Genomic DNA, 17803 nt, shown 5'->3' with positions numbered 1-17803 from the left:
ACACGTATTCCACGGTGGCAGAGCACTCTCGGCCTTACAAAACGCTCCGTCTCCCCTTATATATAGCACGGCAGCCGAAGCTAGCAAAACCTACACCAACAGGCTTGCTTGCTAGGTACGTAGCGAGCTAGCTTGGGTATTCAACACAATAACTTACTGGCTCAATGGCCGCCACCCGAGCGTGCTTGGTTGTGCTAGTCGTGGCTCTCACGTTTGTCTGCTTTGACGGCCGGGCGGCGGCGGCGCCGGCGACTGCTGGGAGTTTGGCTCAGCGGCGGCAGGAGGTGCAAAGCCTCCTCAGGCGGCTCAATAAGCCTGCTCTCGCAACCATTCAGGTACATACGCAGAGATAGCTGCGCCGCGTGTACGTACGTTCTGTTGTTGTCGTTCGGCACACACATGCATATGCAAACCTTGCTTCTCTTCTTTATGTCGTCTCACAAGCCATGCACGCAAGCAGTGGGTAGTCTTCATGGAGGGTTTTTAATGCTGACAGCTGTAAAATTCATTGATTTGAAAGGGGTATCACAAGAATATTCCCAAAGGAGAAGTGCACCGCACGAAGGTAAGTGCCATCAGAAAAAGAAGAAAAAGGGATTGCTCGGTTTATTCAGGAAATCCGAGCAAAACCTGTGAACGCCGCCTAGCTAGACTAGACCTAAAGCAACGCAATACTCTCGCCATTTTTATTTACTCCGCATATTAGCTTTGACCTAATTCAAACTTTATAAAGTTTGACCAAGTTTATTAAAAACAATTCAAGCTTTAATAATAAAATATATATGATATGGAAATATATTGAATGATAATTCTAATGGTATTGATTTATATTGGGGATGTTAATGTTTTTTTTTGCATAAACTTGGTCAAACTTTAGAAAGTTCAATTTGAGACAAAGCTAATATGCGAAGTAAATGGAAACAGAGGGAGTACATAAAAAACTCCAGAAAGCAAAACACCCCACAACACACTCAACCGTGCACTCGAGCACCTTTGCCACTACCAGAATGCCAACCTTAACACCATCGTATTACTCTGTGCTTGCCACAAGCATATCCGCTAAACCTTGACGACACCGGAAAGGAACGACATGTCTGATAGAGAGAACCTATGCTACTCCGATCTCACGAGGTTGATAAATCTCCTGGCACTCCTTGTATGTAAAGAGTGCTCCTGCTGCTCACCTCCATCGACCAAACAATCGGCCCTAAATGAATGCCTGATGAAAATCTCCATGCTCACCACATCTCTGCCATCTCCTAATCAACCACACCGCCACTAACCCAGTGCTCCCACCACAAGGCTTGACTCCAAAGGCAATGCTCCCAATGAAACAATGATGCCACACACACCACTATTACATATGATTTTCAACAGAAGACAAGAACTTAAGGTCGGGAGTGGTGCCTCCAACAAGGAAAACAACACCCAGAGGCATCATTAGCCACCAGCCCCCATGAAGGCATGACTTCCATTCAGAGAATCGAGCACCTATGTTGGGGACGATGTCTCCAACACACCATCACCAGATCAATGCCAGTAGAAGCCACATGATGTACCACATAGATCTTGCTAGAGCATCATCGGCAGTGCAAGCTCGGCAACACCCCAAGGCCCTGCCAACTAGGCACCACCTAAAACTATCATCCCGTCATGGAGCCACCATGCATACAATTGCAAAACGTATCGTCGACCAAGCATCCTCGAGGCCTCTGGCCGCAAAAGAAACCAGCCTCCAAAGTTCTAGATCTAAGTTGGGAACCTGCCATATCGAGCCGCCTGAGATGGATGGCACCTCCCGACATCGCCCCCGCGGATCCCGGACGTACCACGCATAGCAGCATGCCCATGATAGCCCACAACACACATGCCCGTGCACTCAAGCACCTTCACCGCTACCAGAATGCACACCAAAAACCATCGTATTACTTCAGGCTTGCCAAAAGCATATCCGTAAAACCTCGACGACATCAGAAAGGAATGATATGTCTGATAGAGAGAACCTATGATACTCCAATACTACCAGGTTGACTACCATAAGTCTCCTGGTGCTCCTTATATGTGAATAGTGCTCCTGCTGCTCACCACCCATCAACCGAACAAACTGTCCTAAATGAATGCTCGACAAAAAACTCCGTGCTTACCACCTCGCTGCCATCTCCTAATTAACCACACCGCCACTGACACAGAGCTCCCACCACAAGGCTTGACTCCAAGGCAATGCTCCCAATGATATAATGATGCCATAGGCACCACCACTAAATACGATTTTCACCAGAAGACAAGAACTTGAGGTCGGGTGAGGTGTTGGGTCCCCTCGGTGGTGCCTCCATCAACGAAAACTACACCTGAAGGCATCATTCGCCACCAGCTCCCACCAAAGTCGGTATGACTTCCTTTAGAAGAACCGATCACCTATGTCGGGGACGACGTCTCCAACACACAATCACCAGATCGGAGCTAGTAGATGCCACATGATGTACCTTATAGATCTTTCTAGAGCATCACCGACAGCGCAAGCTCGGCAGCACTCGAAGGCCCTGCCTAGCTAGGCACCACCTCAAACTACCATCCCGTCATGGAGTCACAATGCATACCGCTGCATAACCTGTCTCCGACTGAGCATCCTCCAGGCCTCCGGTTGCCAGTGCACCAGATCTCGTTGGGAAATACCCGCCAGAAACCCACCACTTGACTAAGAGACCGCCAAACTGGAGGAGTTGTTGAAGCAAAGCATCCGGACTCCCTGCACACCAATGCCAACAAGCACCTCGGGCCCCATCAGCCACGACCAAGCAACCATCGGGCCACCAGCATCCAAAGCTCCAGATCTAGGTAGGGAACCTGCCAGATCGGGCCGACTGAGATGGATGCCCACCCTGCATGTACTGAGAGGATGTGTAATGTACAATAAAATAGTGCGGTTTGTTTTTATACTTATTTAAGCTAGATCTACGTCTAAGTTGCGGCCATACAATGATAAATTTATTTATGGTGTAAATCGGCAACAACTCCTAATACATTCACTAAACGGACCACACCATTTTATCCTACATTACTCATCATCAATAAGTAGCATGTATGTAAGATCTAATATTCACTAGTTTGCTGGTAATATTCTCCCATTTTTGTTGCAACTACTAATTGCCAGAAATTAACAGAGCCCAGATGGAGATGTCATCGACTGTGTGCATATCTCCAAACAGCCTGCATTTGACCATCCTCTCCTCAAGAACCATACTATCCAGGTAATGATTTGAGGCACCATTTCCCTTTTCGTATCACCGTCACCTGCAGACAAGTCATAGTTCGCCATACTATCACACACACATACCATGATATCATTCAACCACTACTTTTCAGATGCGGCCTTCTTACCACCCAGGAGGCATGTATCATAACTCCAACATCTCCACCCTTCCAATCACCCAAACATGGCATCAAAATGGCAAGTGCCCTAAGAACACCATTCCAATCCGAAGGACCAATGAGGACGACGTCTTAAGGGCCAGTTCAGTCGACAGGTATGGCAAAAAGAGACCAGGGAGCATCCCAAACATAAGTTCAATCAATGACCCTGACACATCCAATATATCGAGTGGGCACCAGGTACAAAATTCCATTTAAGAATCATGTTAACATCGTATAATCTTCCTCTTCGATTGTTAACATTATTTTTTGGGAAGTGCTCATTTAGCTTTGCTTTGTCTCCCATTGAGCAGTATGCCATAGCATCTTCAAATGTTGATAAGTGCCATGGAACGAAAGCCACCTTCAATTTGTGGCAACCAACGATTGGGAATGCCAATGACTTTAGCTTGACCCAGCTTTGGATAGTTGGGGGTTCCTACGAAGGCAATGATCTCAATACTATTGAAGCAGGATGGCAGGTTAGATAGTGAAGGGAAACATTAAACCCACCTTCAAAAAAGATATATAAAACTCTATCTTTTAGGTTCTATGCATGTTATATGTGATGTTGAAAGTATCAGAGCATAAGTATGAGCTAGTATAGGTTCTCCATTGATACAAAGGTTTTTTGTATCATAAGTTGTGCTGGAAGAATTTTTTTTAAGAGCTAAGGGCATGTAGAAAGCTATAGAGTATAGAAACCTTTTGTCTTTATACGTGTACATGTTATCTACAGGTATTGTTAAAGACAACTTCCCTAGTGGGATGTCTTTCAATCTACAAGACATGTTGTACTATTTAATTCTAATTCTATAATCAAATTATCTATATATGCCATTATAGAAAACAATTTTGAGTAACATGCTAATCTGCACGTAAATTGCCCATCTCAAACGTTATGAAAAAAAAATCTAACCCTCTAAATAAGCATACAAATTACATATTTTCCCTTATTACTGTTAATACTACAAAATAAACAGAATAAGTTAGATATTAAAATAGTTATCCTTCCATTGTAAAGAAAAATGTAACTGTACATACATATTGTTCCAAACTCAAAATAAACTTTTATGCCATGTGTTAGTGGTGGCAGAGAACGGATCGAGTCGGGGCCTAGGAAACCCCAGCATGAACTCATGCTACCATGCCAAATAGTGTCAAAACTGCTACAATCATTAAAGAAATCTTCCATGGCCGAGGCAGCCAGAGCCCATCTCTTGCCCTCTGTATCACCATGCAAACCTTGCATGCATGTAGCTAGAGTGCACTAATGAGAATGTCTATTTCCATGTTTTTGCCATTATTTAATTACTATGAATTTTATTTCACGGTGCAGTAAGTTGTGCAGTCTCTTTCATTTTGCTAATACCATTCTCTCTAAAAAAATTCAGGTTTACCCAAATTTTTATAAGGATAACAATCCTAGACTCTTCATCTACTGGACTGTAAGAAACACATTCCATCATATCTTCATAAGTACTCATATTGGGTCCATATTTTATTAATGCTGGGAATAGCATCATGCCACTAATTTTCCTTTGTTGTGTAATATTGTAGCGTGATGCATATAAAAGCACAGGATGTTACAACCTAAAGTGCTCAGGGTTCGTCCAGACGAATAATCAGATCGCAATTGGTGGCACCTTATCCCCAGTATCCACCTATGATGGTGCACAATATGACTTTGATATTTTAGTTTGGAAGGTAATACAACATAATAAGCTTTCACATCATCAGTATTGAGTAGCGTGTACTAACCACTTCAACCTGAAAGCTTAAAACTAACAGGGAGATGTGTGCAATTCACCTATACTTCACCCCTCTCATGTGCAACCTCCCTTATGCGATGTGGTACAATAATTTTAGTTTATTCCATCCACTAGGATATCATTTTATTTTATTGCACCAACTAGGATTTGACCTCGAGACATCTAGACCTTAGTTACATGCACTAGCTATTAGTTGCATGCACTAACCAATTCAGCCAAAAGAATTCAGATGATGGGAAGGAGTGAGCGATTCACTTAATTATACTTGAACATTAAGCATCCAAAATCAAACTCATGAACGGGCACAAAGAATCCATGTCAACTACCTCATGTTCTTTTCAAAACTATTTCTCATGGCCTCTTTGTGGTCTCAATAATAGTGTATGGTTCTCCCCATGCATGTTTCACATTTTCCCACAAACTCAACACTCTTGAGTCAGCTATTAAACAAGGGCTCTTTCAAGTTACTCCTTCTTACTCGGTTATAGGAGAAACAAATAAATATCATCCATTGCTTTAAAGTGAGGCCACGTAATTAAGACATTTTCATAAGACATTGACGGGCTAATAACATTTACATGTGATCTGTGATGCATAGTCCTATGGTTGGTAGATCTGCGTGATGCCCTCCATGTCTTAATATTTTAATTCCTTGTTTCTATTTATTCATCCCATTATCAGTGTCAGCTACTGAACTAGCATGGAAACTCATGAGTATTGATATTGTTTTCATACTGGCACCAAGAATGAGAGTAATGAGATTGTACAAACAAGGTAATTTGTACTCCCTTCATCCAATATATAGCACATCTTAACAAGAAGTTGGATACAAAAGAAGAGTTCAGAGCGGTTATGGAGGCTTCTAGCATTAGCTCATGCAATTGTTGGTCATAATTATTTCTGCCTCCATTGGCTCATTCTGTGTTGATTTTCTAAATACACATTGTGTTGTTGGGAAATAGTATAAAAAAGACATCTGCTCCTACATGGTGTGACATGGTTTTAAAGTATGCCATAATGTTCAAGTATCACTTATTCTTATGACACTATGCATACGCCGTGCAACAAATGCATGTCAAATGCCCACCTGATGTGTACACTACACATCTCGACAAGATTTCAAGTTACTAACACTATTTGATTTTTTTTGTGCATGGAGTTACTTAGTCGTCAAATACTTATATAAACACTTTGGATTCAATACTCAATTAGGAAACAAACCCCCTATTAACGATAGTTTTGAAAAAAGGTTGGACCCTCTCCCTTAATCTCAGCCCTTTGGATAAAATGGTTGGACCACTCATAGTAGTTTGGGTGTACCTTAAAGACTACCTTTGAAAAAGACTTCAAAGGATTTTCATGGTGAGATTTTGCCAAGAATTAATTCATAATGGCATATCCATATAAAGTAAAGTTATTTCTTCCCCTTGCATGACTAACAAGAACCTCTTCCCAATATAATACTTAAAGTTCCCTAGAAAATTGCAAGGTTTGCATGTCCATTCTTGGCAATGCTACACCTACGAACTGAGGTCGACAGAAACTCCTCGGTGTTGATGTGGAGAATAACGGTTGTGGCTGCTTTTTTGAACTTATCAATTGATTGCTCTTTCTTATTTGTAGCACTTGAGTAGAGTTTTATTTAAGTTATTTGTGGATGCAACATTATAATCCCATCAATGGGAAACACCTTTCCATATGAACATAGGGAACACATAAACTCACTTTTGCGTTGTGAACTTGTGATACGCTAGCCCTTTAGTATTATGTTTTGGGCATTTATTTTAGGACTTAATGGATCGAAAGTCTATTCCATTCCCATGATATTGCATGCTATATTATCTAGTAAATTAAATTCTGGCTTGCAGGACCCAAAGGAGGGCAACTGGTGGCTGCAAATGGGGAGTGATTATGTAGGATATTGGCCATCATCCATTTTCACGTACTTGGCAGATAGTGCCTCTACTATACAGTGGGGAGGTGAGATAGCGTCATCTGATCTCGGCCAAACTTCCACAGATATGGGTAGTGGACACTTCCCAGAGGAAGGGTTCGGCAAGGCCAGTCATGTCAAGAATATACAAGTGGTAGATTCATCCAACATTCTCAAACCGCCAAGTGATGTGACCACTATAGCTGGGCAGCGCAGCTGCTATAACGTGCACAATGGTATCTCTGACAGCTTGGGCACTTACATATTCTATGGGGGCCCTGGGAAGAACTCTAACTGCCCATGATCAATACGCCTTTAGTATTATAATTATTTATGGATTACTAGTGGCCCAATACGTATTGTTAGGGTCTATACTAATGCAATAGTATGTGTGGCCACGTGTGGCATTCGAATGCTCTACTAGTGTGTGTATGGCTACACTCGTAAGAGGTGGGAACAAGCAATTTAAGCTTGCATAATATGTACTGATTTTCCACCACATGTTTGAGAATATGGAATAAGAAGCTTTCATCATCTGCTATTACAGACTGTACAGCATTGGAGCTAAATATCATATACTATCAGTAAGGATAAAAACATTTACATCCATGAGAATAGACACTAGCGACAAGATCATTTGGAGCTCAAAATAATGGTTTTCATTAATACATACATTTGATTGTATTTATTGCAAGAGTTTAATGATTCATTTAAGCAAATCTTAGAGACAAAACATTTCTTCTTGAGTTAAATACACTGGAGGTGCCTTATCTTGTCCAGCACTGTCACTTTGGTGCCCAAAGTTAAAAATACACAAAACTGGTGCTATGGTGCATATACGGTACACAAAACTGGTGCTATGGTGCATATACGTGCATGAAGAAATAGCAGAAGGAAAGGAGAATAGTGGAAATGTCGATTCTATTCAGAAGGAAACTTTCTTCAGTCTTCTGAAAAAAGAAGAATGCATCTCATTCTTGTATATACACACGTATATATTTCACACTGCGTAAAGAGCATATTAGGTACCGAAGATTAGTGGGAGTAGTGCTAATTCTGGCGCATGGTCGCCGCTACTGCGCCAAGGAAGGAGAAGATGCACATGCTACACGAGTCATCATGTGTGCTGCGTTTTGATTTTCTTCTTCAAGTTTGGGGTCAAGTAGTCATCTTGCTGTGCCATGTAACGTGTTTATAGTCTTCCATATAAATTGTGTCGTCGATAATAATTTACATTCAACCGTGAGTTTCTAGGTGGTTTTTATAGACACAATTTCGGTATTATACGTGCTGGCCGATATCATTTCTCAGAGAAGATCGTGCCAACCTGTGTGTTTCTTTGTTTGAAGTTCCTGCTTCATGCTAAAAGGTGACACCTTCAAACTCGTCTGCTCTAGCCCATATTTCTTCAACAACCTGGTCTGTATCAGTCCGTCGACCTGTCCGGACGCACTTTCTCCCGTAAACCCGAACTTGGGGGGGGGGGGGGGGGGGGGGGGGGGGCACTAGTAGAAAACGGGGCTTTGGTTTAGCCGGATGGGACCAATAGTTCCGGACGCATTACGAAACGGGACTCATGTGAGCATCAGTCCCGGTTCGAGCGGCTAGGACGCCGGACGAGGCTCGGCAGGCATCAATACCGGTTCGAGTGGGACCTTTTGTCCAGGTTGGTGTCTCCAACTCGGACAAAAGGGGTTGTGCCAGGAGTGACACCCATTAATCCCGGTTGGTGTCTCCAACCGGAACTAAAGGTATGTCTTCAGTGCCGGTTTAGACACCAACCGGAACTACAAATTTGCCTATATATACCCCCGTCCCTGCCCGCCTTTGCTACTTTGTTCTTCCTTGCTATGCACATGAGGTGTTCGATGAAATGCCTAAGAGCATGATGCATGCCACTTGAATTCACACAAAACAAACATGATATGAGGTGCCCGAGCCACACTTAAGTTTTCTCCTCTTTCTTGCGTAGAATCAACTTTATCCGACAAGAAGTTCACTAACCAGGAATTGCATCCTAGATATTGCGCGAGAGCTAAAAGAGGGTTGCACCAGTTTATCTTCACCAGATGAACGCATAGTTTCTAAGGGGTGTGTGTGTGTCCGCGCTCGCGCATAAATTTCTACTTTGTTATCAAACAATGTCTATGTTTTTTATAAGTTTAAACTGAACTGTACCACAACTAAAAAGCACATGATGGTCCTTAATCATAGAATGGTCATGCTGAAAATAGCTATGCGGCCAAGCAAGGTGGTCATGAATCAAGTGTACAGCTAAATTGCGTCATAGAATGTTAAATGGTTAGAATAGTTAGTTGGTCTAATTTCATGTGCAATCGTCTGTTTTTGCATAGAGTGAAATCTTCCATGGTTTGTGATAATGAATGTTTCATTTCTTGAAAACATTGGATAAAATGAAAGTCTTGTTGTTTTCGTTGAACCTGAGAAGCAAAAATAAATGTGTGGCCGAAGAAACTTCAGTGAGTAGAGATAAAACATATGTGGTTGGAGGAAACATGCTTGGAGAGCAATATGTAACAGTTTATGTTTTCGATGTTTCAATACTTGGAGATGAGACACTGGTTAGACCGTATGACAAATTCCAAACAGTTTGGGATGCTATTAGTCGTGTTATTGCATGGCCTCCATACAATCATCGATTATGCTCCAATGTACATATTTAAGGTTTATTATTTATGAAGAATCATTGTGTTTTTAGGTAAAAAAATCAATCCCAACCACTCCTACACAGCCTCCAAAATGCCACCAAACACTGGTACATCTCTTACAATTTCATCAGAGTACATTTATTTACACACTGCTCTTAAAGCTTACATTCTATTTTTTTCTCTGTTAACTTCCTTTTTCAGGGTAACTCAAGATTAATTAGAAAATGAGTGCATTGTAGGAGCGAAGAGCAACTACAGAAGAATTACTTTTCAAATGGACAAATATTTTTTTACGGATTTAGCTTCATAGGAAAACTCTGTTCTGGTTGTACCATCTTCTCTTAATTATTTGCATCTTTCATATGAATATCTGATTTGATTCAGTTCTGAACTCGAGGTGTTTGATCCTTATTGAAATTGTGCGAATCATATGCTTCTGAATACAATTGGTGATATGGGATGATCCCTTCATATAATATTTGTTGCCTATGAATGTCTCGTGATATGAGTGGATACCTTTATATAACAATATCTGTTGATCATTCTGCACAACCATGTGTTCTGATGAAGTAACTAGGTTTGAAATGGTGAAATACAAATTAAAAATATCTCATAATTTTTAGAGTTAAATATTACGTAGTGACAAAAAGCTTGTGTATATTTAGAGACGAATATAGCGTCTTTGCATAGCGTGTATAAGAATGGGGTTAGGGCCCATGATGAATGAAAAGGCTCTATGAGTAGAGATGAGATAAGCGCATCTAACAAAACAACTCTACATACCTAGATATGCTTTTGAACATCCCAATATAGCGTCTCATATCTAGGGACGCTTTTTAACGTCCCAATATGCGTCTCATGCCATGTACAGACGCTTATGTAGTCTGTCTACATGTTTTGAGAAGGTCCATGAGAAGACGCTCCAAAGACGCTTTACTAAGTCGACTCTATGGTTGCCAAGAGATGAAATAGCATGTCTCTAGCTATCGAATATGACGACTCTACAGGCAGTTTTTCTTGTAGTGTCCTTCACGTGTGGCCGGCTCGCCACAGCCGGCGCGCGGGACGACCTGGCTTCGCCAGCCCTCTTCGGCCGCCTTATAGAGTCGGCGTTGCCGTCCTCTCCCCTTGGTGGCGCTGCATCACCGGCGTGCGTCAGCACCTCCACGTCGTCGTCCGACCAATCTCGTAGGAGATCTGGATACGGAGATTTACCCGCACAGCGCGCCTCGCCGATTTCGTCGTCGGCCGTCTCCGGGTTCTCGGCGAAGGACCCCGCATCCTCCGAGCGGGCCTGCTCGACGGCAAGTACCTGCGCCCTCGTCCAATCACACATTGCCCGATTACATTGAGCAGCACCTCCCGCGTCGCATCCGGACGAAGAAGAAGCTGAGACATTGCGAAAAAAGAAGACTAGGGACTCACCGTCGGCGCCGGGGTCTCCGCGTTGTAGGTCGTCTTCCCGAAGTGCTAGTCCGGGGCCAACCCGGTCTTTGAGATGGCGTTCACCCGCTCGGCGACCTGCTCCGTCAGCAGCCTCATGGACGACGTCTGGGTGGCGTCCCAGCGGTCACCCATCAGGCCAATGATGTGCACCCGGTGTTGCAGCGGGAGAACTCGGCGCACGATGAAGACAGTGATGAGATCTGTCCCCTTGAGCCCTTCCCAGGCTGTCATCTCCCGAACCCGGTCGCACAGGTTCAGCATTCCCCGCGGCGAATTCTTGGGCATGTGGCCCTAGTTCAATTTGGCGAGCGACTGCTCATTGAAAAACGGGGGCAGGTTGATGGCATCGGCCCTCCCGCCGATGTTGCGCACGTAGAAAAAGGTATTCTGCCATTTCTTGGTAGAATCCTCGATGGGCATCTTGGGGAACATGTCGTTCGGCCGAACCGAGACGACAACGGCCCCGCAGTCCAACATGGCCCCGGCCTCTGGCCCCTCCTGGTTGAGGAAGAAGAGGCGGCTACAGAACTCCACATCCGGTTCCACCCTAAGGTACCCCTCGCATAGGGTGACAAAGCCCGAGAGCTGTAGCACGGCGTTCGCACCAAGCTGGAGCGGCTGTAGCCCGAAGAAGGTGAGGAAGGACCGGAAGAAGTTGCTCACGGGAAGGCCAAACCCGCGCTAGAAGTGGGTGTAGAAGACCATGCGCTCGCCATCCTATGGTTGCGGCTCCATCTCCTCTTCGGGCACGCGCGCGGTGATATCCTCCGCCCGCAGCAGACGCCGAGTGTCGCGGAGGCGCTGGATGTTGGCCTCGGTGACGATGGATCCCTCCCACGAGCCCTTTTGCGGCGCCATGCTAAGGGCTCGGTGAGAGCGCGGAGGATGAGAGTAAGAAGTTAGCACGGTCGGCGAGTGGTCCAGGCGGCGTCTGGCGCTCGACGGACGGCGAGCTCAAGTGTTGGAGAAAGAAAGGGAGAGCAGGGCGGGGCGCGTGCGTGAAGTTTTTCCGCCGCCGCGTCCCTCCGGTTTTTAAAACCGCGGCAATAACGTGGGGAAGTGGGATCGGTTGCGCCTGCCTTTTCCACTTCCCCGCATTGTGTGGGCACGATCCACATGCGAATTAACTGCATTGAGAAGGGCAACCATCCATGGCCGCCACATTAAATCCCCGCGCGGGGGCCGAGGGCGCGGAGTGGTGGGCCCCAGCCTGCTGTTACGTCCCGTCGTGCGCGTGGCCTGTCAGGGCCTCTTCAGCTACTGTTCGCCATGTGGTGCTCGTGCTGAAACCAAGGAGGCGTGTCCCTTCCCCTGCCAGATTCGACAGACTTCTCGGTTTTCCGCCCATGCCGGGATTCCGCGATGCCGTGATCCGGCTTCCGGAAGCAGTTACACAGTGGGTGTTGCCGAACCCGTCGGTCGCAAGCTTCATCAACTCCAGCCGCCTTCTCAGGGGGTAAAAATGCGAAGGCCCCCCAACTTGAAGCTGGCGAGCCTTTATAGCTTCGGGGACTACTGTCGGGGGATAGATCCCAGGCAGGCAACGGAACCCAGATCCTTTTCAAAAACATCTGGGCTAGCAACACTGTTGAGTTGTATTTTGTGTTGCATGTATTATGTGTTATGGCCCACCTCCTAGTTGTGTATAGTTGAGGTTGAGGCCTACCCTGTACTTATATATACGTGCACCAGCACCCCATCAATACAACAATTATTGTATTGGCAAAACATCTCTTCTACATGGTATCTATCGCAAGTCGATCCTAACCCTAGCCTAGCCACCGCCGCACCTCCATCGCGCCGCCGTCGCCGCCGCTCCATCCACCCGGCGCCGCAGTCCGCCGCCGCCGCCGCCGGCTGCCGCCGCTTTCCGCTGCCCTCGCCGCCGTCGCCGCAGGTCCTTGCCGCCGCCGCCGCACCCTATCCTCTGTGCGCCGTCGCCGCCGCAGGTCCTTGCCGCCGCCGCCGCGCTCCATCCTCCCGCCGCCGCCGCCGCACCCAGTCGCCGCCGCCTCTCGCCGCCGATGCCGCCCCCAGCCGCCGCCACCGCACCCAGCCGCCGCGGCCTCTAGCCGCCGCCGCTGGTCCGTGCCGCCGTCGCCGCTCATTCCCACCGTGCACCGCCGCTTCTCCCTGGCCGCCGCCGTGCCTCCTCCCCCAGCCGTCACCATGGCCACTGCGATGTCTCCTGCCGCGTCATCTTTCTTCGGCTACATGTCCGCAGACGCACCGGCTTACTTCACCCACATGCAGCCGGCGCCGCCAATGGTCGGCGGCCATGCTCCGCCTGCTCCGTCGATGGATTATCCACCCGCGCCTCCCCAGCAGCAGCTGCAAGGAGGAGGGGCCCGACGCCAACAGCGTGGTGGCCGCCGTCCCGGCCTGCAGCAGCAGCCGACCCAGGGCGCCGGGGGGTCGCCGAACTACCAGCAGGCTCTTCCCCCGGGCCCCCAGGGGTTCATCGGCGCGCCATACCAGTCGATCGGCACCGGCTACGGCGCCGTCCTTGCGCCGCTGCCTCTCGGTGGTTCTGGCCCACCCGCCCCAGCGCCGCTCTACTGGGGACTTCCGCCGCCGGTACCCGTGCCATGGGATCCTACCCTCCTCGTCGCCCAGCACTTCGCGTCGTCGCCGAGTAGCTCTGTCGGTGGGGGCGACTGGTACATGGACTCAGGTGCTATTGCGCACATGGCAGCTCATCCCGGTAACCTAACCTCCTCCACTTCCGTTCACACACCCACTCGTATCACCGTCGGCAACGGCTCCTCCTTACCTATTACTCATATCGGTAGCACTAGTTTTCCCTCCACTTCCACACCCATCACTATGTCTAATGTTCTTTTTTCACCTGAATTAGTCACGAACCTAGTTTCTGTTCGTCGTCTTACTCGTGAGAACCCACTTACTGTTGAATTTGACGGTGTTGGCTTTTTCTGTGAAAGACGCCCGTACACGGATGGTCCTTCATCGATGTGACAGTCCCGATGAGCTCTACCCCGTGCATGCCGGCGCCTCCACCTCCACACCCGTCGCCCTTGCCGCCGGCGTTGACCTTTGGCACGCTTGCTTGGGTCACCCCAACCACACCGCTTTATGTCAAATTCTTAGGAGTTTCTCTTTCTCATGTAATAAGCTCGACGAGCACTCTTGTGAGGCTTGTCGCTTAGGCAAGCACGTTCGTCTTCCCTTTAGTGCGTCTTCTTCAGTTTCCACTTTTCCGTTTCAATTACTTCATAGTGATGTTTGGACATCTCCCGTTGCGAGTAACACGGGCTATCTATACTACTTGGTGATTTTTAGATGATTATTCTCATTATGTGTGCACTTTTCCCCTTCGCCGTAAATCCGATACTTTAGCCACACTCACCGCCTTTTATTCCTATGTCACCACCCAGTTCGGTTGCCCCATACTCGCACTCCAGACAGATAACGGAAAAGAGTTTGACAACGTCGCTCTCCGCACACTTCTCGCCTCTCACGGCACCATCTTCCGTCTGACTTGTCCATACACTTCACAGCAGAACGATCGCGCCGAGTGCATTCTCCGCACTCTTAATGACTGCGTTCGCACATTACTCTTTCACTCTAATGTGGCCGCTCGGTTTTGGCTCGATGCTCTCGCCACCGCCACTCTCTTAGTTAACATTCGTCCGTGTCGCCCTCGAGGGAACTACGCCTTTCACCACCTTCTCTTCGGCACACCACCGTCCTATGGTGGTCTCCGCATCTTCGGGTGTCTCTGTTATCCTAGCACCGCGTCCACCACGCCACACAAGCTCGCACCACGATCCGTCCCATGCGTCTTCCTTGGCTACCCTCCTAACACCAAAGGTTATCGGTGCTATGATCCTGTCACTCATCGCGTGTACACCTCGAGGCACGTGTACTTTGTCAAGACGGTGTTCCCTTTTTTCCAGGTTCCTCCGGCATCGGCTCCTTCGGCGCCAGCCCTCGCGCCCCCTTCGTGGAGCGATGCGCGGCGGCACCTCCCGGCGGCCCCCAGGGCCCGGCGCCCTCTGCCGCTCCCACCCGGCTTCGCGACTCCCTCCCCCGAGGTCGAGTTCGAGCGGGCCCTCGGGTCCCCGTCTCCCTCATACGAGGTTGAGCCCGGCACCCCGCCCGCCACCCCTGCGACGGGCTCGACGTCACCCTCGCCCGTCGCCTCTTCCGCCGCCGGATCGGCCAGCGCTGCTGCCGCCGCGGCCGCCGTCGCCGCTGCTGCCGCGGTCCCCTCCGCGGCCGCGGCCCCCATCACCGCACCGGGTGCCCCTGTCGCCGTGGCCCCCGTCGCCACGGCACCCGCCGGCCCTGCTGCCCCGTCACTTGGTGTGACCACCCGTGCCCGAGCAGGAGTGCTTCGGCCTAGCACGCGCTACTCCGCCGATGAGTATGTGTGCACTGCCTCGACGTCGACGCCATCACCCGTCCCCACCTCCGCTCGCGCTGCCCTTCGGGATCCCCACTGGCTAGCTGCGATGCAGGAGGAGTTCGACGCCCTACAGCGCAACCGCACGTGGCAGCTTGTTCCGCAACCCCCTCGTGCCAACATCATCTCTGCCAAGTGGGTGTTTCGCCACAAGACTCGCCCGGACGGTTCTCTCGAGCGCTACAAGGCTTGATGGGTGGTTCGCGGATTTCGGCAGCGCGCGGGCGTGGACTTCACCGACACCTTCGCCCCGGTTGTTAAACCGGGCACGATCCGCGCCGTGCTCCAGTTGGCGGTCTCGCGCGCCTGGCCTGTGCACCAGTTGGACGTCTCCAACGCCTTCTTGCATGGCCACCTTGCCGAGCAGGTGTACTGTGAGCAGCCCACTGGCTTCGTCGATGCCGAGCACCCAGGCTTTGTGTGCTTGCTCTCCCTTTCTCTTTATGGGTTGAAGCAGGCGCCTCGGGCTTGGTACCAGCGTATCGCAGCCTTCCTACAGTGTTTGGGCTTTCGGTCCACTCGCTCTGATGCCTCGCTATTCGTGTATCATCAGGGAGCTGACACTGCATATCTGCTGCTCTACATCGACGACATCATCCTCACAACGTCCGCCCCCGATCTCCCTCACTGGGTGACTGCTCGTCTTCGTGATGAGTTCGCCCTCAAGGATTTGGGGCCCCTGCACTACTTCCTCAGCATCGAGGTGGTCCGCCGGCCTGACGACTTCTTTCTGCATCAGCAGAAGTACGCCCACGAGCTCCTGGAGCGTGCCGGTATGCTTAACTGCAAGCCGGCGCCCACACCCGTCGACACGAAGGCGAAGGTCTCTGCTCTGGAGGGGTCCCTCGCGTCCGATGGAGCGTTTTATCGCTCCATTGTTGGTGCTTTACAGTACCTGACGCTGACTCGACCCGACCTGCAGTACGCTGTTCAGCAGGTGTGCCTCCACATGCACGCCCCACATGACTCCCACTGGACCTTGGTGAAGCGTATTCTCCGTTATATATGTGGCACCATGTCCTTGGGACTCACCCTGACGGCCTCCGCCTCCACCGACCTCGTGGCCTACTCGGATGCCGACTGGGCTGGCTGTCCCGACACTCGACGCTCCACGTCCGGCTACTGCGTCTACCTTGGGCCCTCGTTGATCTCTTGGTCATCGAAGCGGCAGCCCACGGTCTCCCGCTCCAGCGCCGAGGCAGAGTATCGCGCCGTCGCTAAAGTCGTGGCTGAGTGCTCTTGGCTCCGTCAGCTACTCCAGGAGTTGCTTTGTGATGTTCATAAAGCTACTCTTGTCTACTGTGATAACATCAGCGCGGTCTACCTTTCCGCCAACCCGGTGCACCATCGCCGTACGAAACATACTGAGCTCGATATTCACTTCATGCGTGAGCAGGTTGCCCTTGGCCGTGTTCGGGTTCCTCACGTGCCGACGTCGCAACAGTTTGCTGATGTGATGACTAAGGGATTGCCTACTTATGTCTTCGAGGAGTTTCGGTCCAGTCTCTGTGTCTCTGGCGACGCTTCGACTGCGCGGGGGGGGGGGGGGGGGGGTGTTGAGTTGTATTTTGTGTTGCATGTATTATGTGTTATGGCCCACCTCCTAGTTATGTATAGTTGAGGTTGAGGCCTACCCTGTACTTATATATACGTGCACCAGCACCCCATCAATACAAGAATTATTGTATTGGCAAAACATCTCTTCTACAAACGCCAATCAATCCGGCTTGCCCTCGGCCGGGTTCCCGGCGCAACCTGGCCAGGTCCCGCAACGCTTGTCCAGCCCGCCAGCGCAAACCTCGGGATAGTAACATTTTTGCTTGCTCTGCCACTGGAGCTTCTCCTTTCTTGAAAGGGGTCCTCTGGGCAGCCCAAGTTGCTAAAGTTGTTTTTTCCTGGAATATTGGCAATGGTAAGAGGGTGACATTGTGGGAGGATCACTGGTTTGGTAATGCTACCTTAGCTACCCAGTATTGGGATATCTATGTCTTAGCTGATGACCCTTAAGCTAACCTTCAGGAGATGCTTTACTCAGGAGCAAATGACGTTATGGTTTGAGCTTCTAGAAATTGTTAATTCTATACAGTTTAAGGATCTAGACTTCTAGAGGATACCTTGGTCTGGAATATGAATTCGAAAGGGGTATACA

The 17803-nt window shown here is 48.9% G+C and overlaps 1 protein-coding gene across 1 annotated transcript; it reads left to right on the top strand.

Annotated features, from left to right (window-relative positions):
* Positions 1 to 92: 92 nt before the first annotated feature.
* LOC109743728 (protein neprosin) lies at positions 93 to 7654 on the top strand. Its single transcript, XM_020302815.4, has 7 exons — positions 93 to 335; positions 3162 to 3248; positions 3364 to 3609; positions 3723 to 3890; positions 4803 to 4856; positions 4969 to 5115; positions 7049 to 7654. The coding sequence occupies exons 1-7, from the start codon at positions 165 to 167 to the stop codon at positions 7415 to 7417; spliced, it is 1242 nt and encodes a 413-aa protein (XP_020158404.1). The 5' UTR covers positions 93 to 164; the 3' UTR covers positions 7418 to 7654.
* Positions 7655 to 17803: the final 10149 nt, after the last annotated feature.

The sequence above is a fragment of the Aegilops tauschii genome, chromosome 5 (genome assembly GCF_002575655.3).
Source record: "Aegilops tauschii subsp. strangulata cultivar AL8/78 chromosome 5, Aet v6.0, whole genome shotgun sequence".
Taxonomy (NCBI): Eukaryota; Viridiplantae; Streptophyta; class Magnoliopsida; order Poales; family Poaceae; genus Aegilops; species Aegilops tauschii.
Note: the sequence above shows the minus strand (reverse complement) of the source record. Positions and strands in the feature narration are given on the sequence as shown.